The sequence below is a fragment of the Mercenaria mercenaria genome, chromosome 10 (assembly GCF_021730395.1).
Source record: "Mercenaria mercenaria strain notata chromosome 10, MADL_Memer_1, whole genome shotgun sequence".
NCBI classification, from domain to species: domain Eukaryota; kingdom Metazoa; phylum Mollusca; class Bivalvia; order Venerida; family Veneridae; genus Mercenaria; species Mercenaria mercenaria.
Genome location: NC_069370.1, coordinates 54,296,337 through 54,310,194, shown reverse-complemented (window position 1 = coordinate 54,310,194; position 13,858 = coordinate 54,296,337). Strand labels below are relative to the sequence as shown.

Genomic DNA, 13,858 nt, shown 5'->3' with positions numbered 1-13,858 from the left:
TCCTTTACCAATCCATGCATGAACAAGGGAAATAGATTACGGTAATTCAGAAACTAAAGCGTACAGGAGTTGTCGAAACACTACATCCTTTCAAATGACGCGAAAAACGTCTTTTGCGAATTTGGCGCTAAAATCTCGCGCGTCGTCAAAATATGTTTTACGTCACATCCGTTGTATTGGAGTTACATCAGTAGATAGACGTCGTTGGTCCAGGAGGGCACGTAAGTACGATTATCATAGCATTATATATCTACGACTATTAATTGTATCAAGGTAACATTACTTACAAGTTTGCAACATAAAATGTATACAGTACTCTTCATTTTCACAAGGAATTTTCTACAAAAAAGGACTAGATTTGGTCATAGAATGTGTCTGAATTTCAAAAAATATCAATCCATGGATTCTTTCTGATAGAATCTACATAACTGATAAATCACATTTCGAACAAGAATGATTTCATAAATGGAAAATATTTTTATATAGATTTAATTATATTTTTAGGGTGAAAACTGATATGTTTTTTTTTTCTAAATATTTCAAAATATTGTTGTCCCCACCGTGAAAGATCCTTTTCATTTAAAAACATCTGCTTAAACATATTGTAAGACATTTTTCTTTTTGTCTCAAAAAATGGTTGGTGGAACTTTTTTGTAAGTTTTTGATACAAAAGTTGGCCAAAAGTTTTAAAAAAATCATTTGAAAATCCCTGCTGGAAATTTTGGCCAATGATTATTTTTTCTTTTCATAACTTATGCACATGTTTCTTTATTTAATGCATATCAATACGTTCTGAAAAATTTAAATGGATCCATCTTTACTTAGAGTCAAAATTGCAAGTTCTCGAACTTGATTTGATGACCAAAAATGGCAGAAATACGCATATGTGGGACATGCACTTTACCGGTAGGCTTTTCCAAAAAAAAAGTGTCTCTTTATTCTTATGGGGCGTACCGCCCCACACCTCCGCTTTCCATTGTTGTTTCTTGAATAGATTTTTGTTACAATTTATTTAAGTGTTTATAACAAGAACAATCTGACTAAAGTACATCTCCTATTACGCTACGCATAGGCTTTTAGAAGATCAAGTACTTAAGTCAGATTGATAACAAGAACATCTACATCTACATCTACATCTTTCACCCAACCGTCGATTTCCGACTATCACTGGGCGGCGCTGTCAGAGAAACAGTTGTTAAAGAATTGATATGTTACAATGTTAAAAGAATAAAAGCTAAAAAAGACAGTATGCTACAGTTAAAATGGGACAGAGGCAACAGAATTACATACTGACCACCGCCAGCCTCTCTCTAAAGATACTGAGACTGGGGCTAGATTTAACATGAGTTGGTAGGGAGTTCCAGAGTCGGATGGTCCTAGGGAAGTAGGAGTTAGAAAAGTACTGAGTGTGAGACATGGGGATTAAGTAATTTAGGTTTCTAGTTGGAATAAGATGAGATTGGTCGACTGCAACTGTCTGGGTCCTTATTTTATAAAACATTACTAATGAATTGTGTAACCTTCTATATTGGAGTGTATTCCATTCTAAGGTTTTCAGCATTTGTGTAACACTACTGGTGTAACTGTAGTCATACATGACGTACCTAGCAGCTGACCTTTGGACATTTTCGACTTTGCTAGTGAGGGATTTTTGCCAAGGATGCCAGACGCTTGAACAGTACTCAAGTTGAGGGCGGACATAGGTGTTATAGGCAGCAATTTTGACCTTTTTATTATCAGTTTTGACATTTCGTTGTATGAAGCGAAGAGTGGAAGTTGCTTTGGAAGTGATACTGTCAATGTGTTTGGACCAGTTTAGATCTTTGGAAATGGTTATGCCTAAGTATTTAGCTGCCTCACAAGTTTTTAACTCTATGTTGTGAAGTTTGTAGGGGTAGACTACAGGATTTTTCTTTCTAAAAATTCTAAGGACTTCACACTTGTCCGGGTTGAACTCCATGGACCATTTCTTCTCCCAGGTTTCTAAGCTAATCAGGTCTTGTTGCAGAGATATACTATCTGAAATGGAGTTGATGGTAAGGTATATTATGGTGTCATCTGCAAACATTCTTACGTTACATTTGACGGAATCTGGTAAGTCATTGATATATACCAGGAAGAGACATGGCCCAAGAACAGACCCCTGGGGAACTCCAGACAGTACAGGAAGTTCACTGGAAAAATGACCATCAATAGCGACTTTCTGGGAGCGGTTGGACAGGAAAGATTTGACCCATTTGGTAATTTGTGGGTTGACACCAAGGCTTTGTAGTTTATAAATTAGTCTAATGTGATCGACCTTGTCAAACGCCTTGGAGAAGTCCATGACAATAACATCTGTTTGTTGACCCTGTTCAGTGTTATTGTAAAGTTCCTGAGTGAAATTAATGAGCTGAGTCTCACAACTGTGACCTGATCTAAACATCCTGCCTTTTAAAATCTTATCAGGAAGTGCGTACCAGTAAAAGTGCATTCTAACCGTCATATACAAATAGCTTTAAATGATAAATTAAAAACATATCCCATTCTTATTTCAGCTCCTATAACGAATCTCTAATCTTTGTGTGTTTTTTAGAATGGGCTACAATTTTGATGATATTGTCCAATGTGATTTAGGACAGCCATTGTTACCGAATCGTTTCATAAAAAATGTTGTTGTTTTTTTTTTAAAAAAGATGAGCACAGTAATAATTAGATAAGAAAATAAATTTCATGAAAATTATATATGAAAGTATTCTGAGGCAATATCATAGCAAAATGTCGCCTTGTTGAACAAAAATATAATAGACACTAAAAATATTATTTAGACTTTATTTTCATTTCAGCATGTATCGCAGTGTAACAGAGTTTGACATTGTCCGAGTGGCACCGCACGTGGATCTCGTGCTCTTCGACAATGTTATTAGCTGTTACCCTTGCGACAAAGATATCACAGCCAATTATAGTCTTGGGCAAGATGTAACGTATGTCCTTCTCATTTTTGTATTGATGTACAAACCTTGTTTTCATTTAGCTTTTGTACTATAGTAGTGTATATATTCATTTTGTAAATTGTCGGCTTTAAACTTACGCTGATATATTTGTTTTCTTTTATTTCATTCCCTTTTCAAGATTTGAAGTTACAGACGCTGATTTTATATTTCTTTCCTTAGGCCCTCATCTTGGGATTGGATTGGGATATTTCGGATGGACTGGCGCTACTTAGGTGAATACATGTCGTATCGCTGGGCCCAAGCTCGTGGTCTAGACTGTACTGCACCAAGACGACGAGCAGTAGTCTTCCCAAAGAGCCTTCATCAAGTAAGTAATGGTATTATTACTTTTTTTCAAAATTTAAAGAAGAATTCAAGCATTTTAGTTATTACAAGCAAGGTTTGAATAATTATACATTTAGTACATAGGAGGAGTCATGAGTAACAGGAGACGTCTTGTCAAAGCTTATTGAATGATCCTGTTTCCTTGGAAATAAAGTAGATTGTGTGGCGATAAAAAGTGCCCCATTTTTGTTTATGCTGTTTATGTTTGCTTGTTTGGTAAATGTGTACATTTTTATTGTTCAATTTTGAAGATCCCTGCCAATGATAAAGACCTCTATCAGTTTCTGTACGTCTCACATGGCAATCACGTGGTTGGTGTGAGTGCGCCTTTCAAAATCACAGATGTAGAAGAACTGTCAGATTTCTATATTGCTGCACTTTACAAAGAACCATCTTCCGCACCGGAGAAACAACGCGCTAGAAAAGGTAACTTTTATACAAGTATAATTATATAAACTGTATTTACGTTTGAAATTATCGAATATTTCAGTGGGGTATATTTAGGTTATTAGGCACGAAGCGGAAGAATTTGAAGGCCAGCTAAAACGCGCCTAATAACTAAATATAGTCAGTCACTGTACATGTGATTCCTATATCATAAGTTGTTGTTTTCTAAGATTAGTATCTGTTTTCAGAAACCTTAATTACAAATAGTTTGCTTATGCTCTTTAATATATCGAATTAAAAAACACTTTAAGAATGTATATATATATTTTTTTACGCCTAAAACTTTTTTATTCTACCCTCATATAAGATATAGCGCAATATCTGCCTGCCTAATAAACTTTGCTTTATCTAGTCAGTGTCAAGATATCACTTTTGCAGAACTTTTGAAATCACTTATTTTATCAAAATTTTGCATTTAAATCATCACCATTGTATTGGAAATGTCTGAACTTGGAAAATGAGTGGTCAGATCAAAGGTTTTTATCCTGAAACAAAAAAGTTATTGCTATTTTTCACTTTTACAGCACTTCAGCCGGAAATTTTGAAACCAATTTTTTTCTGAATTTTTCATTGAAACTGTTATCATTTTATTCGAAATGTTCTAACTAAGAAAATAAGTGGTAAAATCAAAAGTTTTTATCCAGAAACAAAAAAGTTATTGCATTTTTTCAATTTTCCACAAACTGAATTACACTAGCAAACGTCATATTATATGACGTCAAGTCTGCACGCTGTTGCTCTTTCCAACGACTTTTGCCTAATTTTCTGAACAGGTAGGATAAATAGAATATTAGATTACTGTCTGAATAAATTTAAATTTATTAGGCTCGTCTACGAAAAAATATAAGGCTCGGCAGAGCCTCGCCTAATATATTTTCTTCAACTCGCCTAATAAATTTAAATTTATCAGACAGTAACCTAATATTCTCTATATAATCTTTAACGGTTAAGAGGAATAGTATACTTAATTGACTGAGTTTTACTTTAAAGGGACATACATTTAACTGTTTGTAAAATTCAAAAAATGTTTTTATTTACTAGCAGCTATTAATAAAAGGTAAAAACAAAGTTATATTCCGCGAGCGTTTTTGTTGTATCTGTTGTGTAAAGGCTATAAAAAGGCTACGCGATTAAGGTCTAATATAATTTTTAAAATATGTCATCTACGTTAGTAACGCAGTAAAATAAAGGAATGTGCCAGTACTATAGATATCATTATACAAAAAATCTAATGTTTGAGTCATTGATATTTTATATACATTACTAGAAATTTTGAAGGTATTCCCTTTTGAATCTTACAAAATTTATATGTAATGAAATTTCATTTCTTTCAAACAGCATGCGTTCCTCCAGTATACGACACTTTCGAGATCATAAATGACCTACCATGCCCATCACCACCAAAAAGACGTGCAAAGACAAAAGAAAAGGTCATCGCAGTCTACCATGACGTCAGCACACTCGCCAACAAAGGAAACTTTGGTAACTTCTTCTTCTATGAAAATTCTCGTTTTATTAGCTCACCTGAGCACAAAGTGCTCAGGGTGAGGTATTGTGATCGCTCACCGTCCGGCGTCCGTCCGTCCGTCTGTCCGTCCGTCCGTCGTCCGTCCACACTTTCCTTTAAACAACATCTCCTCCTAAACCAACAGGCCAATTTTGATGAAACTTCACAGGGATGTTCCTTGGATGGCCCCCTTTCAAAATTGTTCAAAGAATTGAATTCCATGCAGAACACTGGTTGCCATGGCAACCGAAAGGAAAAACTTTAAAAATCTTCTTCTCAAAAACCAGAAGCCCTAGAGCTTAGATATATGGTGTGAAGCATTGCCTAGTAGACCTCTACCAAGTTTGTTCAAATCATGACCCCGGGGTCAAAATTGACCCCGCCCCAGGGGTCACTTGATTTTACATAAGAAAATCTTAAAAAATCTTCTTCTCAAAAACCAGAAGCCTTAGAGCTTAGATATTTGACATGTAGCATTGCCTAGTGGACCTCTACTAAAATTGTTCAAATCATGACCCTGGGGTCAAAATTGACCTCGCCCCAGGGGTCACTTGATTTTACATAGGAAAATCTTCAAAAAATTTCTAAAAATAAACCAGAAGGCCTAGAGCTTAGATATTTCACATGTAGCATTGCCTAGTGGACCTCTATAAAATTTATTCAAATCATGGCCCCTTGGGTCAGAATTGACCCCGCCCCAGGGGTCACTTGATTTTACATAGGAAAATATTTAAAAAATCTTCTTCTCAAAAACCAGAAGCCCTAGAGCTTAGATATTTGACATGTAGCATTGCCTAGTGGACCTCTACTAAAGTTGTTCAAATTATGACCCGGGGATCAAAATTGACCCCGCCCTAGGGGTCACTTGACTTTACATAGGAAAATCTTCAAAAGTTTTCTGAAAATAAACCAGAAGGCCTAGAGCTTAGATATTTCACATGTAGCATTACCTAGTGGACCTCTACAAAATTTGTTCATATCATGACCCCCTGGGTCAAAATTGACCCCCCCACTAGGGGTCACTTGATTTTACATAGGAAAATCTTCAAAAATTTTCTAAAAATAAACCAGAAGGCCTAGAGACTAGATATTTGACATGTAGCATTGCCTAGTAGACCTCTACAAAAATTTTTCAAACCTTGTCCCCCGGGGTCAGAATTGACTCCGCCCCTAGGGGTCACTTGATTTTACATAGGAAAATCTTAAAAAAAAATTCTAAAAATAAACCAGAAGGCCTAGAGCTTAGATATTTGACATGTAGCATTGCCTATTAGACTTTTACAAAGTTTATTCAAATCATGACCCCTGGGGTCAAATTGACTCTGCCCTGTGGGGTTACTTGATTGTACATAGAAAAATCTTCAAAACTTTCTAAAAATAAACCAGAAGAGCTTAGATATTTGACATGTAGCATTGCCTAGTGGACCTCTACAAAAAGTTTTCAAATCTTGTTTTTAAGTAACTTAAAGAAAATTTCAACTATATTTTCTCATAATTCTTTTGATTGATTTCTATTATGATCTTTTGACCTTGAAGGCTTGTCCTTAAGTGCAATGATAACAGGTGAGCGATATAGGGCCATCATGGCCCTCTTGTTTATTTATTTATTTTTTTTTTTTTTTTTTTTTTGCAAACTTTGGGAATATTAAGCTTACAAATTCTTAAGGTAGTGGACCCGTTATGATACTCGACAGTTTCCGTGTAATTACGTAATTTTCGTTAGGTTATTCTGCATTTCTTTAAAAGAAAACAGAGAATGGTGAAATGGCATACAGATAATACGAAATTTGCCGCCAAAAAGTCCTTCAAATAGAAATGAGCCGCGCCATGAGAAAACAAACATAGTGCGTTTGCGACCAGCATGGATCCAGACCAGCCTGCGCATCTGCGCCATCTGGTCAGGATCCATGCTGTTCGCTAATGGTTTCTCTAATTGCAACAGGCTTTGAAAACGAACAGCATGGATCCGGACCAGATGGTGCAGATGCGCAGGCTGGTCTGGATCCATGCTGATCGCAAACGTACTATGTTGGTTTTCTCATTGTGCGGCTCATATACAGTCTGACGTTAGAGCGACTTAAAGAAACATGCAGCTCTTTTGTTTCTATTTGTGTTTGACGTATTGTTGATTACTGAACAAAATGTTGTAACTTTATTCTTAAATGCTACCTTTTTCTTCTTTATCAATAAAATGTATAACTGCTTCCAGATTGGTTGCAGAAGTTCAAATTTATCGGTACCCATCCAGTAGTACAGGAGTATAACCAGTCAAGCAACCTTCCGCACAATGATACAAAACAACTCAAAGTTTTCGACATAAAATGGGCCAGGCGGCAGACACCTTCAGCTTCCTGTTCCGACAAACTTCCGATCGCGATAGAATACCCAGTGTTTCAAATGCTCAAAACTGGTCCAGAGGCATTCCTGCTCTCCTTGCAAGGAACCGGAAACGATTGTTCGAGTTGCCAGGTCGCAAAAACGCTTGTGCAAGACCTTGTTGAAAGAGACTTTTTGCAAGAAGAGAGAATGCGTTACATGAAACTGAAAATGAATGCAATGTTGGAACTAAAATCAAAACTTGAGGTAGCTACATTTACTTAGTATTTTGGTGTTGGGTATCCACAGTATGATCTCTAGGCCTTATAACCTTGGACTCACCTTCGTCTTTAAATAGATATCAGGCGGGAAACATTTAGACTCACTGTTTGATCAACCCACCTAAGTCGTAACAAGTTTTGTTTTTCTGTAAATTTGTAGCTTTTTTAAAAACAAAATCCGGTTTAAACTATACTACATTCAAAAGGTCTCCAATGGTTGTAGTACGCTGTTTACTATGGACTTTAAGAAATCTTCAATAATGTAAATTTTATGACTAGAAATGAAATTTTATTTCGTTTACAAATAAACTCAAAATTAGTGTTTAGAAAAACTTTGCTGTCAAAATGGCTGAAATTTACGAAAGAAAATGCTCTGAAATAATCACAGTTTCACAAGCACTGGTCTAGTGTTATTTTTTCTTCAAAAAATCCATTTTTTCACACAAATGTACTGTTTATACGTTAGTCAAATGAAAACAAATCGATGGCCAAAAATCCGGTCACAGTATCATATACATTGTATTTACAGTACATTTGTGTGAAAAGGTGGATTTTTGAAAAATGAAGTTTGCACAACCCAGTGTGTGTGTGTATGTGTGTGTGTGTGTGTGTGCGTGAGAAGTTCAGAACTAAACGAGATATTCTGAAAATTTAAAATATTCCTTCTACATGCTGTCACGGGAGTTCTTTAGAATGCCAGAAGTGTTGTCATATTTAAAGAAAAATTACAAAAAATGCGTGTTACGGAAAAGGTGAATTTAACAGTAGACTCCGTAGCTTGCTCTGTCATTGTTAAACGTTGCAAGAATGAGCCTCCAGCTGCTGCAGAGTATAAACTTAATATAAAATTAATGAAAGTCTGAGACGTTGATGAATACGGACCCAGTGTAACTGAGCTGCCATGTATATGTAAAGGGCGTACTGTCTACATGAAAATTATTAACAGATTTGTCTGCAATAATAATGGCATTTATTTATCCTAGCACTTGCCAGTTTACAGGCGTATTATATGTCAGTAATTATATATTAATTACAGGAGAACGACAGAGTTAGATGTGTTGGTTTACTGGACTTGGCGCTCAGTCAAGTTCAAGATGATAACAAGTCTCTACGAAAACGTGTAGAAAACCTAGAGGGACTGCTGTTCGAGGCTCGATCCCGGCTCAGGGAAAGATCACAAACCGGAAGTATTGTGACGAAAGTATCAGACGACAGATACGGAACTTGGATTGTCAAAGATCCAAAACGCATAGGTACATGATATGAATGTTGCTATAATGATTATGTATTCAGTGGTGTATTTTCTATTTTGATTGTATCGTATATTGCGAGGTTGAACATATTATCACCAAAGACACTTGGGGTCAGTACCCGTGCCCCTCATCGGCCCCTGCCAACTGTTTGCCAATATTTTTAGCATTGAGCATAAGTGACGGTTATAACAAAACGTGTTTGTTACAATTTCAGTTTCAGCCTGTTTTAAAATCACTTTTTTAACATCAATGCTCTCTAAAAGAAAAGATGATTGGCATCTGTGAAACTGACACTGGGAACATTTGCTTGCGCTGGGCCGTGTCATTAACCGGGTATTAAAATTAATACGCTTACGACTATATTTAACCGGATCATCACTTCCTATGTTTAAAGTCAAGTTTGGTACCCGATACGATATGCGCAGTACAAAATACAAGTAAAATTGGTCGATTGATTTCTCGTCGGAACCCGAATGTCAGTCGTCAGGACCGGTGTCATTTGACAAAATGGTTACAAACCCGTCGATTGGTACCAGTGATTCATAGGAAGATGCTTATTTAAAAGCTGATTCGACTATTGTTTCTGGGTGTCAATTTCACATATGCCCATCTTTCCTTTTAATGGGCATTGATGGTAAAAAATGCATTTTAAAACATGTTGAAATTGTAACAAAACCTAAGGTTCGAACACCAGCGAGGCATATTTCCTCTCTGATGACTGACTAAAATACGTTTGAAGCTTTTTCGCTCTACCAACTATGATTGATGCGGCGAAGTCAGTTGTGGAGAACATATAAAATATTTTTTGCTGATGCTTTTTTGTTAATGATGCTTAATAATAAAAGCATGGCACATGATTTGAACCAATGATAACTTTATGAATGTATATTATGTGATAAGTATAGCTTTCTTGATTACAAGATATTAAATTGTACATTTTTACATACAATATAATGTAATTAAAAGGTTGACATATTCTTAAGAATACCATATATAAATGTATGTATTACATGGCTACAATAAATTTGATCTTATCGAAAATAATTCCTAAAGGTTACATCTTTAGTTTTCGTTTCGATAAAGATGACCATTTTTGGAAATTAATGGAGACTGGAAAAATAATTATTATAAGAATATTTCTTTAAATTTGGAATGTCACAGGCTGTGAAAATACTTGTGCAATCTCATAAAATTATTATAACAACAATTATAGGTTTACGTCTTGTATTTTCCTTTGTTTTGAATGATTGCTATTGCTGAAATAAATTTCATTTTAAACACTGAAATAACAAGTCTAGCAATAAAAACAGTTAATTTAGCATATTGTTAATACATTATTTTTCCGTGTGTATAATAAGTAAAAATATTCAGATACTATTTCTGTTACATTCGAACACATAATAAAGAATTAGGCTAATATATTTAAATGTCATAAGTTTATAGCCAATGTTTTGGAAAGATACATACATCTTTGTTAATATTTGTAGATGTAATACATGCGTATAAGTAATAATATATATTATATATATCTTTAGTGTACCAGTGCATTTGTCTAAAATGTCTTTCTGTACTGCATTATATTGTTATCGGCCGGTGGCCAGTATCAAATAAATATTTTGTCATTGTCATTGTCATATTCACATTGGCAAGGGGGACCTGAAATACTGTTTTAACGGCTTTCCACCCGACAAAACAAATGAGCATAAGAAAACCAACATAGTGCATTTGCGACCAGCATGGATCCATGCTGTTCGCTAAGGGTTTCTCTAGTTGCAATATGCTTTGAAAGCGAACAGCATAGATCCTGACCAGACTGCGCGGATGCGCAGGCTGGTCTGGATCCATGCTGGTCGCAAATGCACTATGTTGGTTTTCTCATGGCGTGGCTCAAATAAGAAAGGACTTTTTTTATTTTTCCAGCACGCATAAAGAAAATTGTAGGCAGACAGAGTAGGACGATACATTTGTTACATATGTGTAACGAAACCAAACAGGTACAGATCAGTGGGCTACAGGAAGAGAACAAACGATTGAGAAAACTTGTCCAGGTACTATATGAATTGTATGTGTCAAATTTCAATATAAACAGCTTATTTTATTCTTTATTTACACTTCGAGATTGCTTCTTTTGATCTCTGTAAGATACTTCATTACTTGTCGTAAAATCAGCTCTTCCATGAGAACGGTTTTCGTTAAGTGTTTATTTAGAATAGGGAATCATGATTTGACGTTTCTTTTGTTCTGAATGTAAATTTAAGACTGCTTTTCTGAATTTCAGAATGCCTTTAACACCAGTGACAAATTCCGGGAACTTTCAGAGGAGTTGAATCGCCGAATCAAGAGCGTACTGGCAGAAAGAGCCAAAGATCACACTAACGAATGGAGGCAGTTTCTCCGTAACGTACATGTAGGTACATGTATAAAAAAAACGCCGGCATATGGGTTTTAGAAGTTATGTACAATAGTATTTTTTTTTAAATATTTACAGTGTAAATGCGTTTTCTTAAATAAAAGGATAAGCAGTGGATGCATACCAATTCACATGACCCCAAAGGCAGCACATTCCAGAGATCCCAACGCTCGATTTGGCTTCGACTGTCTTTTTACGTTAGGCTATCATATAGAATTTCCCGAAGTTGTTCGTTGTGGTTCGACCTTGGAACGTTTGCTATTCCAGCAGTCATCGTTATTTGACAGTTTTGTCATTTCATAGATCTTTGCTTTAAATTATATTATCTAGATATAAAATTGGTTACTGTAGACCCAGAAGACATTCACGCGTATTGCAAGTTAGATAAAATCTGTGTTGGATGACCTGTCATTTTGTCATCTTCCTCTATCTTTTTAAGATCTAATTTCTGCAGCCGCTTTTAATTTCCCATGCAACTTTCTTCGCTATATGTTAATTCTTCCTCATCAAAATCTTTGTCAAAATCAAGTAAAAAGGATATTATAAGAATAACATAACACAGCAAACACTTTAAATGTGCCGAAGAACAGTGCAATAGGTTCCAGAAAATTAAAAATTTCGTTTTGATACAAATCTCAGATTTTAATAATTGCGGGTCAACTTTAAAACTACGTTCGTTCGGCGGATAATTAGGTAAAATTTAAAGTAGTGAAATCAGTCTCCAAACTAGCTTTATAATCTTTGATGTAGGAGTGTTGCTCGTGAACATTTAGAAAAACCCATTCTAACATGGCTCAATTTGGTTGCCTATTAAACAAATAAGGTCAAGCCATGTATATTCTGCGACAAAAAGCGGTAGATGCGCGGACCGGTAGGAGAACATTATGACATTAATTATAACGTAAAATTGCCACATGACGTCCGATCTATTATTACTTGGATAAAAGAAGTCCGGTTTTTAAGATTTATACGTTGTATTGCAGGAAACAACAACACAGACGCCGACTGAGCAGAAAGAGGACAGAGGGACATCACCAGAGAATGTAAGCCCCAGTAGCACTAGCTGTAGCAAGGCAGGAAGTAGTAGTGAGCTTCGAACACCAGAGAGACATCAACTGAGAAACAAGCAGATATCTAAGGTCCTCCGTACCGAGAAGCAGCAACGATCAAAACTACACAAAGAACGATATCAAGCAGAGCAGTGCCCTACTTGTGGTCTCAAGTTTTCTAAAAAGACTGACCGTCGGGTCATCGAGGAGCACATTGTCTTTCATGACAAAATGAAATGTTAAACGATGCTCTGATTACCTTTCCAATCTCATTAATGGCCCCTACCCTCGCAAATGTGACAAAATGGACAAAAACTTTAGACACTACTGGCCGTAAGCGGAAACCATTGTTTTTCGTCTTGAAATCGTTTAATAACAGTAGCTCACTATTTTGACAGTTTTATATTTTAGTTCCTTTTTTTCTTTTGGAAAAGTATACGGACACATTGAACCAGCTTGTTTCTACTTTCTTCTTGTAAGAAACCATTTACAAATTCACTTTTTGTTACCTTTCTTTCATTTCTGAATGCTTTCTTTCCTTTCTGCAATTTTAAAACTTATCCGAAACAAGTTCTACATTCCTTCAGATTTTTGTATAATATTCAGAAAGATTCACATTATCACTCTGTATGTATCAACCCCACCAATAAAATTCTTTAAAATATACATGGTGTTCCCCTGTTTATTCGAATTTATAATGATTTCATGATACATTATGCATTCTACGTGTGAAGTCAAATTTTAATAACAGTAAGTATACCTATTGTAAAAAGAAACAAACAAAACGATTCACAATGCATAACTTGACGGAGGTTTTGATGTTTGTAGAAGTGCTTCACGAAGAGAGCCCTAAATATAACTCGATTAAAACCTGACAACAAATAATTTATGTTACGTGATACTTTATTTATTCCTGTTTTCTGAATATGCAGAGTTATTTTATCAACTCTCACATATTTCTTTTACATTTTTATGTGTTTTACAATGTTTTTCTAAGCTTCGAATGGACTGTGATAATTCTTGTGTTGTTGTTGTTGTTGTTGCTGCTGTTGTTTCTGCAATTGAAAATGATATGTAATTAGACTTCCTCTACTCAGGATCACAAAAAACATATCAAAACATTCAAAACATTATCAATGATTAAATTTTGACACATTTCTTATTTCTCTAAAAATACTTCCTACTTCCTGCATGCCTTGTATTCTATGTATGGGAAATGGTGCCTGTAACTTTCATTTGTAGACGAACTTCATTAGGCATAAAGGGCTTGGTTCACTA

At 35.5% G+C, this 13,858-nt stretch overlaps 1 protein-coding gene across 1 annotated transcript; it reads left to right on the top strand.

Moving 5' to 3' along the window:
• Positions 1-81: 81 nt before the first annotated feature.
• On the top strand, positions 82-13,246 carry LOC123561525 (calcium-binding and coiled-coil domain-containing protein 2-like). Its single transcript, XM_045353971.2, has 10 exons — positions 82-221; positions 2,826-2,963; positions 3,153-3,300; positions 3,569-3,743; positions 5,103-5,246; positions 7,481-7,854; positions 8,905-9,121; positions 11,042-11,169; positions 11,400-11,528; positions 12,515-13,246. The coding sequence occupies exons 2-10, from the start codon at positions 2,827-2,829 to the stop codon at positions 12,821-12,823; spliced, it is 1,761 nt and encodes a 586-aa protein (XP_045209906.2). The 5' UTR covers positions 82-221; position 2,826; the 3' UTR covers positions 12,824-13,246.
• Positions 13,247-13,858: the final 612 nt, after the last annotated feature.